General features: G+C 43.2%; 1 protein-coding gene across 1 annotated transcript in view; it reads left to right on the top strand.

Moving 5' to 3' along the window:
* The window catches only part of LOC138604611 (calsyntenin-2-like), a 298,135-nt gene that overhangs the window by 190,540 nt on the left and 88,647 nt on the right, over positions 1 to 18,948 (top strand). Inside the window, exon 5 of the mRNA XM_069676563.1 lies at positions 9,415 to 9,564. Coding sequence (XP_069532664.1) covers positions 9,415 to 9,564 — 150 coding nt within the window. The remainder of the gene's footprint in view (positions 1 to 9,414; positions 9,565 to 18,948) is intronic.

Below are 18,948 nucleotides of genomic sequence, written 5' to 3'. Positions count from 1 at the left end.
CTCGCTAGTTTTAAGTTTTCTTTAACACAGCATGATTTAGTAAATAACTGTCCCATTTAGAGTGAAACTGTCTGGCACGTTGTGTCTGCGCCGCGATTCTGGTCCGTGAGACGGTGCGAGCCCTCGCCCACAGGAAGCAGCGGAGCACTGGCCCAAGCAGCTGGATTTGCGAGGTCACAAGATCGCACTAGAATTGCGAAATCACGCAATAACATCATTGTTAAACAGAGCAACACACAAACAACAGTTCAGTTTGCTCCTCCGAGGTTGATTACCTGCTCATTTGGAGTTCATTCCGTGATTTCTGTGCTTCTACCATGGCTGAGTACACTAGTTAATTAAAAGTGTTCTTTTTTACAAGATCCCAAACGGGAGTCTGTACCGGTCTGTACATGGTGTTTTATTTTGAAATGACTGGATGCTGTGTGCTGTTTTCGTGTGTGACTCCCTGTTTGGAACAATCTGTTCTGTTCAGCTTGAAGCGTGCTTGAAGCGGCCTCCGTCAAAAATAGACCCGGTGCGTATCTTTTGTGGAGACGGACCGAGGCGCGTGCTGTGGAATCACGAGCATTGACTTGAATGTGCACGATCATCTCCGGAGGTCGCAGTGCACACGGAACGCGCCGGAGACGGATCCTGTGCAATTTGAGGGTTAGGCTGTGATTGATAAGTCGCTACAACAGCAACCAGTCAACCATTATTGAGATGTAGCACGATGTATCCATCCTCAAACATGAACCCTTGAAGCTCCAAAAAGCAAGATGGTGTCGCCCAAAACACCCAACTCGAACAACAAAAAAATAAATGACATCACAGAGGTTACTTCCACTTCATTTATACCGTCTATGATATTAACAGGGAAGAATTCAGTAGTGTCAATGAAGAAAATGGTTAAGTGATATTCAGAAGGCCTTTATAAATATTGTGATGAAGAGTTGTCATCCCCTCATCCTGCTGAATCTGTGGCACTTTTTGCTCCACTTATTTCATGAATTTCCCCGTCCAAGAACATCTCACAAATCAAGTTTGAAGTTCCTTGCTCTCCCATCGCTGTCGGTCTCACTTAAAATCACAAATCACATCCATGAGCGCGCATGCACTTTACAGCCACAGAGATACATGCACAAACACTCGCACTATAAATATATACCTACAAATACACTGGTAGCAAAATGTAATACTCTCTGACAGATGTGTCTCTCCCACGGATAAAATGTCCTCTTTGCCCTTTCTGGGAACAAAGTCAAGCTTTGCCCGGAGAGCCGTCAGTCTCCACACATCAGATCGCAGACGTCTGCGCACACACCGACATGAACGACACACTGTTTTGTTTTCACACCCTTGTGTTGCTGATTCAAAGTCAATAAGGGTAAAATATATTCATTAAGTGCCCACTTTAACTTGTTCTGCCTTGATTGTTCGCACTATTGGTCAAGCTTGTCTCTTCTAGAAAATCTGAGCACACATTTGATCTTTTCCAGGAGGCAGACTGTAGATGCAAGACACGGTACTTTTGAAGTATTTGTTGCTGCTGACTGCCGAGCATTGCCCACTGCTGAGGTGTTGCAATAAAAAAAGGCTGAGTGGATGAGGTTAGGGCCAAACTGCAACTGTGAATGATACAGGGGAGGAGGCTGCAGCCGGAGTGCTCTTTCTTCTCTCTCTCCGTTTTAAGGGGTCTTGCTCAGCCATTGACCGCTGAGGAAAAGGCTTCGAGAGCCCTTGAACTCAAGAGCACCTGAGGGAGAGAGGAAGGAGATGGAGGGAGGAGAGGAGGGGTGGCTGTGAAAGTGAGAGTAAGTGCTATGGATGGATCAGGGAGAGAAGTTAATGGAAAACCGTAGCAGCGATAAAACAAAGCAGAAAAACACGAGGGGGCGATTTATATTTTTGTCATTGTCGAAAAATCTTATGAAAGCTGCAATCAACGGTTAGTTAATCTGACTAACAAGTAGTAATGTTCCACACAGTCGCACTGAATCGACTCAATCCAATGTACCATTCTGCTACCTCAAATATTCCATAAAGCACCGACGGCGTATTAATCTGCCGCTGGAAATAGACCCAAACAGTGGCAAGAACTACAGTGCCCAACTGTTTAAGAACATTACTGAGCCTTATTTGTATTTGTATCCCATCTCATTTATTCCACGACATTTTTAAAGCACTTACTTGCCTCTGGGCAGAGGTTGCAAAATCCAAAAGTATTGATAGATGAACAATTATGTCCAGATGCTTCAGCCATGCTGACGGCTCTGAGAGGCAGTACTTAGGCCCGGCAGTGCTCGAGCTAAATGCTAACATAATCCTGCAAATGTGCTCCAAATGATGACGCCATCAATGCTGATATTTAGCAGATATGTTTCCCGTGTTCGAGTTTGAGACGACTTTATCTATCCCAGGGGGCAATTCAGTTTCACAGCCTACTGAGTCGCATGAAAACAGACACAACCTCAGCAGCATTCAGAAATAAACATGTCAGTGACAACAGGTCAAGGATTGTGAACCAGAGCATGGCTGCAGACACACAGGTCGCACAGATCACGGCAACAGTTTACAGGACCATTCCAAACGTCAATTACTGCGGCCAGCATTTAGTTGCCTGATAGCAGACGGAATAAAAGAGTTGGAGTATCTGCGCGGGGCAAGATAGCGCCGCCCTGAGGGCATTAAAGAGAAGTCAGATGAGAGAATGTGGTCCGACTGAGTTATGGCTCGATCAGACAGAGCGCGTTTTGCAGGCTGTAGAATGTGAGGCGCACCACACTGCCTTTTTTGTTGGAGCCTACGGTTACGGCTGTGCCTTTTTTTCTACTGTTGTTAAGGCGACCGCCGAATCATTAGCTGTTATTAACCTAACTGTTATTCTGTAAACTGACAGAAGGCCCTCCTCTCCTTTCATCTGATTGGACAATGAGAAAAAACCCATGACGTCGGGCGCTTTTCTGCTTTGAGTTGAAGGTTTTTCAACTCGAGGCGCTCAGATAGTTTCCTCAAAAACTCTGCAAAAGCAGCGTGCAAAAAGCGTCCCTCTCATTAGAAACAATGTCAACAAAGCCGCCCCCAGCTGCTAGAACACTTTCTGTCTGATCAGGCCCTCATGATGCTTCTGGCTTTCTGGAGCACACGTTTCTTCCACAGGGAGCTCAAGTCATTTAGCTGGACTCCGGCAATCTCGGAGCAGACTTTAACGATGTAATTCAGACTGTTCTTGTCCTTCACAGACAACCCACTAACCCAGCAGATAAAAGAAAAGGTTAAAGGACTTTCAAATAAAAGAATGCTAATAGCTACATAAAATGTTCTCAGAGACACTGAAAGAGTTCAGCTTCTTTGTTGTATAATTGACTCTGTGACTTCAACTGACAGTCAAACACTGTTCCTGGATACTTGTGTTCAATATTACGTCACGCAAGCATTTGCTAATTCTAAGTTATCACAAAAAACAGTTGAGGCTGTCAGGAATGTCTTCATTTTATTGTTATTTGGATGTTAAAATTATGACCTGATAGCGAGATGACAAGTCATAAGATAATTGAAAATATTTTGGTTCATCTTCTGTGAAACGGACAGATGACTTTTTCCTGAGGGACAAGAATGTCTTTGCTCATCTTCATGTAAAATGTTGCTTACATCACCTTAACGGCAATCCATCTAATAGTTGTGATATTTTACTATCAACCAAAGAACTGACCAACATTGCATGGAGCTGATACGCTGTCTAATACAATGAATACTGTTCCTTCATTACCATAAACATGAGCGAATTCTGGTTCCTGAAATGCTCATTAGCAAACCAAATGTGTATTGTTCCACACCTGAAAGTAGTCCCCACAAGCTGCACTTTTTTCACCTCTGTAAATTATAATTGCTGAAAAAAGCATTGCCCAAGTGCTTTGGGAAATAAGTAAGCCTTATTAAACACAAACTATGTATTTGAGACCCGTGACTTCTGCAGGAACAATGCACAGAGGAAAGAGTATTGAGAGATGGACGTTGAATTAATAATAAACTAATGAGATGCAAAGATGGTTCGTTTGCGTGCATATTTATCGATAGATATCGAGACGAATTGAGAAAGTGACATGGAGGGTAAAGAAGTCATTTGCTAGCTGGCCACCCTTGCCAGCAGTCACAGCACGCACAGCCTGCTGACACGGATAAGTTGATGTAGTAATTGAAGGAGCGGGGATGGGAACCTCCGTCATGCAGAAAGGTGCGAGTGTGTAAGTGTGCACTCATGCTTGTGAAAAAGAGAGAGGGAGAAGCACAACAGATGAGGCAGCAAACGGTGAAATGGGATGCGGCTGCAAAACAGTGAGACAGTTATGTGCATTGAAAGGGGATGAGAGGGGCTGGGATGGGGGAGTACGAGGAGGGACGGAATATTAAGCAAGCTGAGAGGAAGAAAGAGAACATTGCCGTCCTCATATGAAGTACATCTAATCCTCCCACTCCCTCGCTTTTATTCAAATATACTACTTTATCAACATTCAGCTCCTTCTGCACCTCTCTCCCCACATCACAAAAACTTAAGAGGCATCCGGCTGTGATATAAGTCGCAACGACTCCAGCTTCATTTAAACTCGCAGCCAATAGTGTCTCTTTACACCCTGCAAGGGTTCTCAGCCTGGCCGTGCATGCAGGCTGCGTGGATGGCACCGCTGCCCCTCTGTAGTGGAAGACTCATCAAATATTAACAGACACATTAGGAGCACAAGCACTCCCTTCATGCACTCTGCTCAGCATGGGAAAGGATGCTGGCTTGGCAAATGGGTCGCGGTGAACAACAAGGCAGGAGTCTCTCAGTCACTGAATGTGGTCTGGATGCTGAGAGTACGTTTGAGACGGGTGGGATATTTATCTCTTCTAAGATACTGTCTGCAGCATTCTAACAACGCAGACTCTTAACCACATTCTTCTTGTATTTCATGGGAATAAGGAGTTCATATGTGTACTTCCTGTTTTATTCATGTTGAAAGAACTCCACTGATTTAGCATCGCACTTAAACTAACGACGGACAGTTTAAGACCAAAGATGGATGCTGCAGAAACAGAGATATCGTTGTTCTTCCTTGTCTAACTTTACACCTCATTTGCCCCCGCTATCTGCCCCGGCTCAAGGTCCGATTCACAAAGCACATTGCACTGATGATATTCAAGCGCAAACGCAGCCATTAAGTTTCACAGCTCCATGCAGTTAGCTCTTGCTTTGTGTCTGATTGTGGAGAGAAGCTGTCTGCACCTCCACTCTGCAGCGCGGTGCTGCGTTCTCAGGCAGTAGTTGAGCGCATACTGATGGATCTTAACTCCATCCACAGATCGATGATGAGCAGTGAGAGGAGGGGGCAGCGATTTTAACAGTGTATTGTAAAGTCCAGACTCAACAGGTGTTTACCAGTTTAACTATTTGAACAGAGCTTTATTTTTTAAACGGCTCCAAAGTGTGCGCGTGTGCCGGGGTTGAGCTTCGCACAGCCCCGGACTGACTGGTCACCCTATTATAATAATAATGACAATATATTATTAACCGATTGTTTTTACAGACATTTTTTGATCGCACAAAAGGTGGAATTGTCGTCATGATCAGTGGAAATAATTCTGCGCATTTACCACCAGCTCGCTGCAGGCGGTAATATTTTCTCTCTAACTGCGCGGTGCTGTTAGCGCTGCTGTTTGTGACTTAGGTGTTTTTTGCAACGAGGCTCATTTACATAGAAAGGGCACAAATTTCCCCCCGAATCTCTGCATAATGGCTCATTTAAATATGCGAAAACAGGACCGGAGCACAAAGACGCTGTTTGCTCTGCAGCGCACTTTAGAGTGCATCAAAGCGAGTTCTTCGAGAATGAGGTGGAGTCTTTTCGCGTCATTTGCACTGGTATAGCAGGCGCAAAAGCCGTGCAATCCTTTAGTAAATCCCCCCCTTGGTGTGTTACGTTAGTTGCTAATGTAGCTTCAAGACACAACTCAAGTAAAAGCTTACTTACTTACTAAGAGGAAAGGATGTAGCCCCATGACGGTTTCTGAACTGAAATTTTGAAGCATTGAGTTTGGAATTATAGCCGCCGCCATCTTAGTTTTGTAGTGCCAGAATTAACCATTGGACAAGAGGGTGGAGTAGGATAGAATTTAAACGGGTTAGTTATATAAAAATGTATCATTTTTATGAATGGGGGAATGAATGTGCTATAGATAACTAAACATTTTTCTTTGTACCAAGCTTTAAACATGTTTATTTCTGCTTCGGGACAAGCCTCAAGTGGCAAGTCATGGAACTGCAATATTTGGCACTTCCTCGTTGGCCTCATTTCACAGCCCTGGAGGTTGCCGCTTAGGCACTTCTTTGAAACTCAACAACCCCAGTATTTTTCTGCTTTCCCTTTTTTACCTTGTAATCTTCACTTGCAGTCGACACTGACTCAAACGGCATCACTTGAGGCAATTTTTCAGATTCCCCTCCCTCTGGAGCCACTACAGGCTTTATACGACTTTGTGCAAAAACACTCCCCAACACAAATCAACACACTTTGATGTGTAAAAGTGTTTGAGTCTTTGTAAAGTTCTGTGGCACACCTGCTGTGTAGTTCAACACAGGTTATGGCTGCATTATTGCATGGCTCTGGTATTGTGCATGTGATACTTGAAGGAACATTCGAGCAATTTAGTAGTGTGATTAAATTAAATACGGAGACTTGCAGGAGAGATTCAGCAGAGGCCCAGATATTTTGAGTTTAATTTTCCTTGAATGGATCGACCTCCAGAACACTAACTACCAATTCCATATTTTGTATCCAAAACAGTCAATGTTTCAAACTTTACTCCCCCAGTTTCTAACACACTCTCTGCAAACAGGTATTAACCCGATGACATCATCAGGGTTACCTTGTCAGGGTTCCTCCCAAAGGCAAAGAGGAAATTATACTGTCTCCACGGTAGTCGCAGTAGTCCTAGAGAATTGGCCAAGTTCCCATTCAAAGCTATTAGTTACACATGTGTTTAGACTTCCTATTGCTTTGGAATAAGTGGGGTTAATTCTCTATTTGATATTTCAATCGACAGTGATTAATAGATAAGTTATTGCTCTCATTATGACTCCTGCAAGCAGTTGATAAAAAAGCAAAAGACTTCCACAATAATCCACGTCTGGCGGATGGTGATAAAACTAAAGGGATAATGGGGGAGCGAGAGTGTGTCTGTATTGTGGCTGCATCAGGGAGCAACAGGGGTTTAATGAGAATGTGCTCTTAATTCTTGAGGAACATTAGCACTAATCAAACCACTTGTGGAAGATGGAGGCTACCTGTCATCCCAGGCATGATCTCATTTGTTACCGTGATTATATTAAGGCATCACAGTTAATTTGACAATGATACATAATGATGCTTTGAAATTAGAATTAATACCCATTACGCCTTCAAGCAAACAGGCGCACACACATGTTGTCGAGGCAGATAAGAAGCAAAACTAAAGCATTTTGTGTCATCTGATACTTCATTAGTGCCATGACGACACACAAGCGACACAATGGACGCTCGCTTGAATGCCACTCGCTTTCCTCAATCAGAATCAGAATCAAGTTTATTGCCAAGTCGGTTTACACATATTAGGAAGTTGTCTTGGTGTTTAGGTGCAGAATAGTAAAAACTAAAGTAGAATAAAGTGTGTTTTAAGTGTGTCTTTCACTTTCATAATTAAAGTTCCTGTGAGGAACTTTCGGTTTGTGTTGACTTTGGCGCCCCCTGTGGACAAAGCCGTACCTCTTATCTCTCAGCTGATTTTGTCCTGTACATGCTTAAGTGGCGTTTTTTTAACAAAACAGGCAGCGTGCAGTTAATCCCTTTGTATGACTCCCACCCCCCTCGCCAGCGGTTTCAGGCATTAAAAATAACTATATAGAAATAATCAATCTTGTTGCTGATGGTCTGGTTTGCTTTTGTAGCTCATATAAAGTAATCAGAATTAATTTAATTCTGTTTCATAACCAGCAAAAAACTCCTCACAGGAGCTTTAACATAGTTTAAACTAAACTTTGAAGTCATATTAGTCAGTAAACAGCAACTTTCTTTCAGACACTCGTCTGACATTCAGCTCTATAAAAGATAAATATGGAAGTTGTGTCGCGATGAATATTGAGATATATCCATTGAACATCGCTTACAACTATAATAAAAAAGCTCATTTTGCCGTTAACGTTCACATGGCTGTTTTATGATTCCATAAACTCGGCTACAAAACTGGGATGACCAGACTATTTCTAAGTTATAGGTTTCTGCTAGAAAAACATTGTACTTTATGTGCTTTATAAGAATATTCTGAGTCACTTCACTTATTTCACTGAATATCAACGTCTGTGTAGTAAGGTTGTCAACAAACATCCTGAATTCACCCTGAAGGATAGAATACTTTTACCTCACCACTACAGGAAGTAACACATAAAAGACCAGCTTCATGTTTTAGGACATAAAATGCTGCTTGAAATAATAAGTTGTATCTGATGTGTTTTCCCCCCCAGCAAAATACGTTGAATAACTTTGTAAAAATCCTCCCAAGGCATCTCCTCCTTCTCCCTCATTAAAAATTCCTGACTCTGCATAGTCCCCGCCCACTATGCACATTTTCAACCACCTCCTCCGTCACGAAAACAAAACATGTCTCGGCCATTGTTTAGTGACAACTTGTTGAAACTTAGCTAGCTTGAAATGTAGTAATTAGCAGTAGTAACGTTAACGTTAGTAGTCAGTAGGGCGTTTGCAAAAATTACGATGATGGTTACAGCTGGCTCGGGCATCACCAAAGTGGTTGCCATGGGTTACACATCATGATATGCATAGCGTCACCCCGTCCATTAACAGGATTGGCTCCTTAGGTTTGTGACGTCTCAAACCTGCCAATCTGACAACGTGTTGTTCAGCCTGTCCTGGGGCTTTAGAACCCACACTGAAAGGGCTGGCCGACCTGTCTGGATGTGTGGATATTTAATTGAAGAACCTCTCCCATTATGAAAATATGCTCTTAAAAATTAATATTAACATATCCATAATAAGCAAGCTGGCTGCTTGGTTATAAGTGTTATACAAGTTAACAAGTCCTCGGACACAACTCCAACTTCTCTCAAATTTTTGTCTTGAGAAATTCACAAATCTTTTTAGTAAAGTCCTAAGTTTAAAGGCATTTAGGACTGGCATGGCACTTTTGATTTCTCCTAACAGAGACAGCTAAATGGAATACAGCCACCTCTCCTTACCCTTCAGTGATTTGCCAACATCACGTGGTTTTTAGGTTTTGTTGTACCAAAAGTTGACCATCAATGCGTCGGATGTTTTTATCATGACACACAACAGGGGAATTTTCACAGCACGTTACTAAATACATAATCAGAATTTGACTTTAAGTGACTCTTTCCTCTACAAGGTAACATCCGGAACACCGAGAAGCTGATCTACGACCGTCAGCAGCAGTACGAGATCCAGGTGACGGCCTGGGACTGCGGCCAGAAGAGGGCCTCGCACAGCGTTCCTGTCCGCATCGACGTCAAGCCCGTCTGCAAACCTGGCTGGCAAGGTGGGCTTCCTCACATACATATGCGTGTGTGTGTGTGTGTGCAAAGATTTCAGTTATGTGGGACTGTGTTTATACATCCAGCAACGCAGATGCAGTTATTTGTGTATGATTAACTTTGAACAGTATGTGTGTCAGCATGCAGAATTGGCAGTATTGTACAGTGTGTGCACGATGATGGAGCTGTGTGGGTTCTTCTGTGCTCACAGAAACACAGGTGTGATTATTTGCATATAATTCCGTCAGTGTGTGTGTTCCCGTTTACCTCTCAATGTGTGGTACTTGCTATTGTCTGCATACTTGATTTGTCTCCTTGAGCTTATTATACTGTCCTCTCTCTCCCTGCTTACCTTTCTTTATCTCTTTATCTCTATCACTTTTCCCTTTCCTGACCCTCTTTCGTTCTCCTTCCCTCCCTGAGGAATTGGCCTGTCAAGTTTAGCTGGTGTGATCAACAGCACTTTGCTTTGCGCGCTGTGACACAGCCAACACAGCTCTTAGCGCATCACAAAGCAGTCATGGCAGCCTTAACAAGGCCCACAGTTTAATGCAAAGACAAGTGTCTTCAGTGAGCGCTACAACAACAACACAAACAGAGCTCAAGATAACTGCAGACGCAATTTACACTTGTCAGAGAGGTCAGCAGCACAAGTGATGAAGGACGAATGCACGCAGCGTGCAGCTTCACATGTAACCCTGTGCAATGTGTGTCGTTCTGTCATTAACAAGGTGATTCATGTGCTGGATTTCTTTGGACTCCAGCCATCTATCGTCCCAGTGGACCTGATGTTAGCGGGCTGGTGATAAACAGCGGTAAATGAGGACCCTGGCAGCAGCTCAGTGGCAGCCACTGAACCCTGCGAAAGCTGTTAAGTCGCTTGGCTCCCGTTCAATCTTCCAATCTGTGTTTTCTCAAAACAAGTGGCAACACATGCTGCGGTTTTAGATGAATTTACATGCTACTGATTAGAGTTAAAAATGCTCAAGCATCAAGGTCAGGGATCCTGAAACAAGACAGAAATAACCAAATCAATTCATTTTGCATCAAGAAAATAAATGATTCAAAGAACTTCATAAAACTCTCAACATTAGTACAGTCGAGTCTAAATAATTTCTTATGATGGGCACTTTTGCAGTGCCGTGACAACTCCTCCAGACTGGGGTCTTATTTTAAGATTCAGAGGAATTGAGGTCAACAAATCCAACAAGAAACTTGTGTTTTCAAGCACAGGCACCAGCAACTGACATTTACAGTGATCCAGTTGCTCTCGTGCAATGCATCCTGGTACATGAAGGCACTGCCTCCGTGGCTTCAGTTGACTTAAATTTACCATGCATACTGATTGGAAACGAATCTGCCTTTAACCCTCATTCTACCGACACTTTCAACACACAGAGACTCACTTTAGGGGCTCCATGACAAAACATGAACTGAATAGATTACATCTATAAAAACTGCGTGGGTAGACTTTGGTGCTTTGACTGGTATTTTTAAGTTTCCTCGACTGTGATAGCCCTGAATGGAGGCATTATGTTGTCAGGTTGTTCTTCTGTCCCTCCATCTCCTTCTTGTTAACGTGATATCTCAGGAACACCTGGAGGGAATGTATTCAAATTGGCTCAAACCTCCACTCAATGAACTTATTAAATTGTGGTTGTCAAAGATCAAAGGTCACTGTGAACTCTCATAAACGTTAAGATAAAATGCATATGCTCAATATGACATGATAACACATTTATGTCTAATAGGATGAAATGATTAAGTCATTATATATTTTTACCATTAGGGTCAAAGGTCAACTTCACGTTGACATCCTAATATTCTGGAAAAACACTTTTCAGGACACTTTTCTGTATCTTTGGAACAAAAGTCCCCTTGGACTTAAAAATGAACTGATTAGATCTGGAAGTAAAGGTCAAAGGTCAAGGCTCCTGTATGCTCACTTTTGTCCCTTTCTTGGGAACAAAATATCTCAGCGACACATTTTTTTTTTTACATTTGATTTATTTTATTTTGTTAGAAGTCTGATGGAAGGAAAACCTTCCAGATTAATTAATTAAGCAGTAGCACATGAGAGGTACAACATCACGACGCCCAGTGTGATATTGCTTTTATACAGCAGTTATACAAGCAGCAGATAGCAGGAGACAATTATTTTTTGCTCAACCAACTCAATTAGTTCCACATCTTAACTGAAATTGGACTTTTGTTGCCAAGCAACCCAAACATTCTCCTGCACTCTGTGTCTACAGATGACCACAGATCAGCTGATTGTTATCATCTATATTTATCTGGATGTTTCTATTTGCCATACAACCAGTGAAATAAGAGTTTGCTGTGTGATTCAGAGGTACCAGCTTGATTAATATAGACATACACGGTCTGCTGTAATGTTAATTAACAGTATTAAATACACTTGGCTGAGGCGGAGTGATACACAGAGTGAAAAGTCACAATGATGTTGTTCTCTATAGCTGTGTCCCAATTCAGGGGCTGCAGCCTTCGAAGGCCGTATTTGAAAGCACGTTGAAGGCTGTCGTAATTCGAAGGCTTCTTCAGATGCGGCCGACAAATGCGTCCTCGGTTACCCTGGCCGCTAAGTATCCATCGCGTGCATCCTTCGCAGCCCACCATATCCCAGGATGCATTGCGTGGCAATTCAAACGAGATGGCGGACTTTTAAACGGCCGAGGAATACGCTTTAAAATGAAAACGTTTTTGGTTTCAGGTCAATCGAATAGCTAGCGTTAACCATGTTTAAGGAAACGGAAGGGCCCTTGAAACAAATTATCCTTAAAATAATAGGTTAACTTACCCGACGTTAGTTATGCTAGCTAGTTAGCCCGCTAGCTACCTGTTGCTAGGCAACAGGAGCGCCGTTTGGTGACACAAGAGTAGACCAGACCGTCTCATTTCAGTTCGGCTTTAACGGTCTACGCAGGCCATGAATGGAGCATCCTCCGTGGAACGCCTCCTTCGAAGGCTGCAGCCCGTGGATTGAGACACAGCTTATATCGCTACTATGGAAGTAGCTATGAAGACTATGAAGCACTATTGAAATCAGACTCTGAAAAAATTATATCAACCAATTAGGTACAAATTGATTGGCAAAGTAATAAAAAAATTGCAAGGTCTAAAAGTTGCAAGTCTCAAGCATCCGTGAGATAAGAAAGAGTATACCTCGGGTTCCGTGGGGTACCCACTTGATATGATTAAGGTTAAATCCCGCAAGTTCTCACTTTAAAGCCAGCAAATTTAAAAATGCACGTGTGTTACATAGGTGGTTACTGTGGGAGTATGCACAAATTCAGTGTCTGCACACAAGTATGCCTTCACACACACACACACACACACAGAGACACAGAGCAGCCAGGGCTGCTGTGGGTGTTCAGAGTGACATTAACTCCCTCTCCAGGCTCTCAGCGATAATCCTGTCTTTGAAGCCTGTTTTGCAATTTTTTTAAGTGTGCATTTTTCAAATTAGGATTTTCAACACCCCATTATGGTGAGGAGACACAAACACACACTGCACAGATACACTCTCCCTTGATGAAAGGGCACTTGTCCCTACGAGCGTTGTTTGGCAGCAGGGATGAAGGGAAGGATGGAGAGGGAGAAGTAAATGCCATGGCCACAGATCAGGGCATATTTAATGGGGCTAGTGGTTGTTGTATTAGAGGCAGGCTACTGTGGGAATGTCACCGACAAACACACACACACATACACACACTCTCTTTCTTATTGTCTTAACAACACACTGCTTTCTTGGAGTAAAAAACAGTAATCTGTCTGTTTGAATTAGCTCCGGTGTCTGGCTCTGGACAGCTGGGCTCAGCTGTGTTTTGCTCATGACCATTCACATGTCCTTACTTGGCTTGTGGAGACTCCTTTTACTGACAGATAGTGGCTGTTCAACAGCCTCACGCACACACTTACACAGGTTTGTATAGGTGCAGCCAGCCTTTTCTTTTTTCTCTGCTGCCTGACTTCCTTTCTGTAACACTGGCAGGGACAGTTCTACATAAGAATGAGTGAATTCAGACTAACTGGGAATCTACACCAACACTATAGCGTCAGACAACGTGCACAACACGTAAGCGTCACGGCAGCAGATATTTTGCAATCTACACCGGCTGCGGCTACAGCAAAGATGAGTCTCAGAGTTCAACAGAAATTGAAGTTCGCCATTATGAGGAGATGACATCGTTTAACATGGATCCCTTGGTTGTGTATTTACATCGCAGTCAATGGCTGTCTACGCTTCACTGACGCGCAGCATCGGGAAGAAATAGACTTGACGCGTGAAACGAACGGAGCAGCAGAAAATGGCTCGCATATTACGCCCACCTCAGCAGCATGCGCAGCTGGTGGAGATAGCAGCATTGAATAACATTGGAGCAGTTCTGTCCTGGCACACGTCAAAAATATGCTTCAAATACGTTGCATGTGTAGATACCCTGTAAGTCCCTCAGACTTTCTCTCAGGGGTTAGTGGAAACCAAAAACAGAGCTAAAAGAGGGTGAATTTTGGCCTTTAATCAAACAGGTTGACAGAGACATGTCTTTAAAGGTATAATAAGTAGGATTTTTCTTTGCATTTTGTCAACAACACATTCAAACTGGGCCCCTCCTCCTAGGCTCTTTGTCACCAGAAGCTCACTCTAACTCTGTCGTTCGAGAACGCGTCCACTCCGCCGAGCTAACACTGACAGCATCACGGTTACCTTTGCGCTAGAATGCTAACGCCGGTTAGCTTGTCCTACCCAGTTTGAGGCACCTACCTGTCCAACAGAAAGAAGGCCAACTCTGCATCGCTCTTTCGCCATGTTCGCCGGTCTGATAGGGGCCCAGTTGTCTATATTTTATTTTTCTAGGAAAATCCTACTTATTATACCTTAAATGAATGATAGTGTTTTAATCTCTAACATACTTACCATATGAATGTTATCAGAGGTTTAAATATACAGAGTTATGTTTTACCACTTTGTACACTCCGCACTTGAAGTTTAGGGTCGTTCAACATTAGACAGACCCTCGCCTAGGGTGCAGTGGTATACTGCTGACAATCCCTATGTGGATGGCACCTGCTTTTGTCCCCAGCACCTCATAGTGATGCCACTGGAATCATCCCTTCCCCGGTGCCTTCGAACAACAAGTCAAGGTATATTCCAGGGATCCCATTCTCTGGCACAGAGGGCACATGCTTCTATCAGACACTAGCACAATAATTTAGGTAAAGTTAATCGATTCAATCTGGAACTTGTTTCTAAATGGTTTGGTATTCCAAAGCTCTGACCATGCCATCATGTGGTCGCCTACTTGCTTCAATCGAGTCCTGCTGCAGCATCCTGGCCATTCTGCAGGATGGCACGTCCTCCACATCTGCTTGTGTCTCATACTCTTTATTTGTGAAAGGCTCAGTATTTCCATAAACCTCCACTTTCTTAACATACTGTTATTGTTATATAATACAATGTAATTGTAGTCGCGGTTATAATCATGAAGACTGCGAGTTTGCTTCAACATAATCACAAAACTGGAGTCACAGAGGAAGAAAAGAAGAAAGAAAACGAAAAAGAGTTTTCTTTTGAAGTCAGTCCAAAATAATTTAAAACTTTTCAAACTATTATGGTACATCTTCTATCTCAGCTCTTTATCTCCCTCCTGTCTGCCGCCACACAGAAACACACACACACAGGAAAATCTAATAATGGACTGAGTGGACAAAAGCAGAGATAAGAGCCTCCTCTCTTGATTTGATGGGATGGTTATCGGTTTTATTGGGTGCAATACAGTTTGTTTCTTACACCACGGTGGAAAGTTTGACAGAAAGCTTTATAATGTCAATCCTTCGGCCCTGAGACCAGCCATGTGAGGGAAGGAATCGCCTCGGGAAAAGACCTTTGTCTATCAATCTGTGTGTGTCCTTGGGCAGAGTTAAAGTGTAGACACAGGGCAGAATTTTGTTCTTAGTCTGACTCTGTGTTGTGGCTGGGCCTTGCGTTTGTATGTGTAGACATGCTTGCATGTTTTTGTGGTGGGTGCGACACATGGCGTTGTTTGCGACTTACCTCTAAATAGCCCCAAAGTAAACCTGACCTTTGTGTGTCAAGGCAATTAGTATGCAGTTAAGACTTCTGTCCAGGTTTCTACTTTACATAATTACAGGTTAGTGTCACTTTTTTTCCAATGAGACCTATGGAAGACATTAGACGATTAGACACTTTCTAACACTAGAGCAGTGGCATCTAATGAGGAATAAAATGGATAATTCAATGGGTATATAATATGTGTAGGAAACAAACACATTTAGGCTTTACACAATTACACTTGTGAAGTTGCTTAATAGATTCATTCAATGCCGTACCTGTTTGATGTCACATTTATAGGCAGGAAAATTCATTATCATACTGTATTGTTTATCCTGCAGGTAAACTTGTAGTGTAGGGAGCGCTCATTAAAAGATTTATACTGTTTGCACATGCAGTGTGGGAGATTTCACTGGTTATAAAGAATGCATGCACATCGCAACACTGCTACTAATTTGGAAAGTTTTTTTGAAACAATGGACAAAAATAGGCATTTCTATCTTTTGAAAATTAATGATTAAGATGATTTTCCTTTTTGTTTGGACACTTGTGAAATTTTGTGCTGCATGGTGGTGCAGTACCCAGTTAACCTCCAATTCCACAGGATCCGTCTCCGGCGCGTTCCGTGTGCGCCGCGACCTCCGGAGTCGATCATGCTCATTCAAGTCGATGCTCGTGATTCCACAGCACGCGCCGCGGTCTGTCTCCGGCACGTCCCAGAAGCGTCTCTCCGCTCTGCTCCGCTAAAGATACGCGCCGGGTCTATTTTTGACGTAGGCCGCTTCAAGCACGCGTCAAGCTGAACAGAGCAGATCGTTCCAACAAGGAAGTCACACACGAACAGCATACAGCATCCGGTCATTTCAAAATTAAACACCATGTACAGACCGGTACAGACTCCCGTTTTTTCCGTTTTCACAACAACAACACACTGAAATCTTGAAAAAAAGCTCAGCCATGGTAGAAGCACAGAAATCACAGAATGATCTCCAAATGAGCAGATAATCAACCTTGGAGGTGCAAACTGAACTGTTTGTGTGTTGCTCTGTTTAACATTGATGTTATTGTGTGATTTCTGCGGATCAGACACGCTTCCTGTGGGCAAGGGCTCGCGCCGTCTGACGGACCAGAACCGCGGCACAGACGGAAAGCGCCGGACATGCATCCTGTGGGATCAAGGCGTTAGAATCCCGGTTCAGACAAAGGGAGCCTTTCTGTATGGACTTTTGTTATGTTCTCCCCGTGCATGCATGGGCTCTCTCTGGGTACTCCGGCTTCCTCCCACAGTCCAAAGACATGCTTGTTAGGTTTATTGGTGACTCTTAATTGCCCGTAGGCATGAGTGCAAGTGTGAAAGGTTGTCTCTATGTGTCAGCCCTGTGATTGATTGCCGATCAGTCCAGGTTGTACCCTCCCTCTCGCCCAATGACAGCTGGGATAGGCTCCAGCCCCCCTGTGACCCTGAACAGGATCAGAGGTATAGATAATCGATGGAACTTATAACATTTGCAAAATAAAAGATGATTTCATTTTGCCTTGATCTTTTGTTTTCGTAGAATTTCCGACTGAAGAACAGACTGTAGTATTGTGCAAAGAGTCAAGACATGTGCAATCACTTGTGCTAATTAACACACAATCCATCCATTATCTATACCGCTTATCCCATTCAGGGTCACAGGGGGGCTGGAGCCTATCCCTATCTCAGCTGTCATTGAGCGAAAGGCAGGGTACACCCCACACCAGTCAATCACAGGGCTGACACATAGAGACAGACAACCTTTCGCACTCACACCCACGGGCAATTTAGAGTCACCAATGAACCTTACAAGCATGTCTTTTGGACTGTGGGAGAAAGCCGGAGACCCCGGAGAGAACCCACGCATGCACGGGGAGAACATGCAAACTCCACACAGAAAGGCCAACTTTGCCCAAACCAAGGTCAAACCAGTGACCCTGTAGCTGTGAGGCAACAGCGCTAACCACTAACCACTGTGCAGCATTATTAACACATGATCCTAAACATAAAGAAAAAAGCTTCCAAACGGGAATATTATTAAACTTCACACTTGCATGATTCTGACAAATAACATCTGACATTGGCCTCTTTAGGCATCCCCACTTTCTCTTCCCCATTTCCTGTCAATCTTCAGCTGTCCTATCCAATAAGGGCGAAACAGCCAAAAGTAACCTTAAAAAAGTTGGAGGTGGGTAAGTAGCAAGTAGCAAGCTGCTCCTCCTGTTAGCGGGCAGTTGATCAAACTGGCAACAAAGCATCCTACTCTTTAAGTATCCATGGTATCCCACCAGCAGCATGTCTGTGTGCTTATTGGGACATCTTAGTGCGCAAACTAGGAAACCAGAAGATACAATCAATCATGTATCAATCATACAATCAGCACTAGAGTTTAAAAAGTCTGCAGATTTACTCAACACAGCAGCTTTTTGTCTCTACAGTTCTGGGAGAAAAAGCCTCTAAATAAGGAACACAGACTGACACAGGTGAAATCTGTACGACAAGCTGAATACAGGAACAAAAAAAACTGTACATTTAAATTTAACAGTACAAATGTTAGTTCTTCTTATCCAACAATGACGCCGTCTTGTGTGAACTTGTTTTACAGCCCATCCTCTAACTGATTTAAGAACTCACTGAGCCCTCATGTTCTCTCCGTTATTTCCCTCCTGTGTCTCTCCCTCATATTTTTTTATCTCCTTTATAAACTCAAAAGTTTTGCTAAATTGTGTTTTGCCTCAGTCTGTGCCAGCCAGTGGGGATTTATGTCCACTTATTACACGGCTGTTCTGATTGGTTTATTACGCCATTCTGAGGTCTGTTATTTCTCGATAACAGACCGTTGCTATGAAGAACAGACCGTTGCTAAGGATTCAGTCCTAATCACACACCGAAAGAAATCTGGTAAATTAGACGCCAGTCCGTTTACAGAGGGAAAAAAGAAAAGAGCCAAAACAGCGGAGAGAAAGCAATAAAGGTTAAACGATGCAAAAACGACAGAGGCTACGACAGAGAGATCTACAAACCTGAAGACGGTACATGACGTAAACATTAAACAGAACACAGTACGGGATACAGCAGCGTTTAGAGAATGGAAAGAAAACGTCAACAGACTCTAAATCAGGTGCTGCGCTGATTCCTGCGACCCCGTTCACCGTGTCTTACTTCACCATCAGTGGAAATGTTTCCATTTAATGTGAGTAATAACAGCTAGCTTAGCTCATTTTAATGTGATTAAAATTAGCTCGGTTAGCTCATTTTAAGAAGGCTACAGAGTTAACCGTT

The sequence above is a fragment of the Semicossyphus pulcher genome, unplaced genomic scaffold (assembly GCF_022749685.1).
Source record: "Semicossyphus pulcher isolate SPU_LCO1_2020_fin unplaced genomic scaffold, fSemPul1.0.p SCAF_26, whole genome shotgun sequence".
NCBI lineage: Eukaryota > Metazoa > Chordata > Actinopteri > Labriformes > Labridae > Semicossyphus > Semicossyphus pulcher.
Note: the sequence above shows the minus strand (reverse complement) of the source record. Positions and strands in the feature narration are given on the sequence as shown.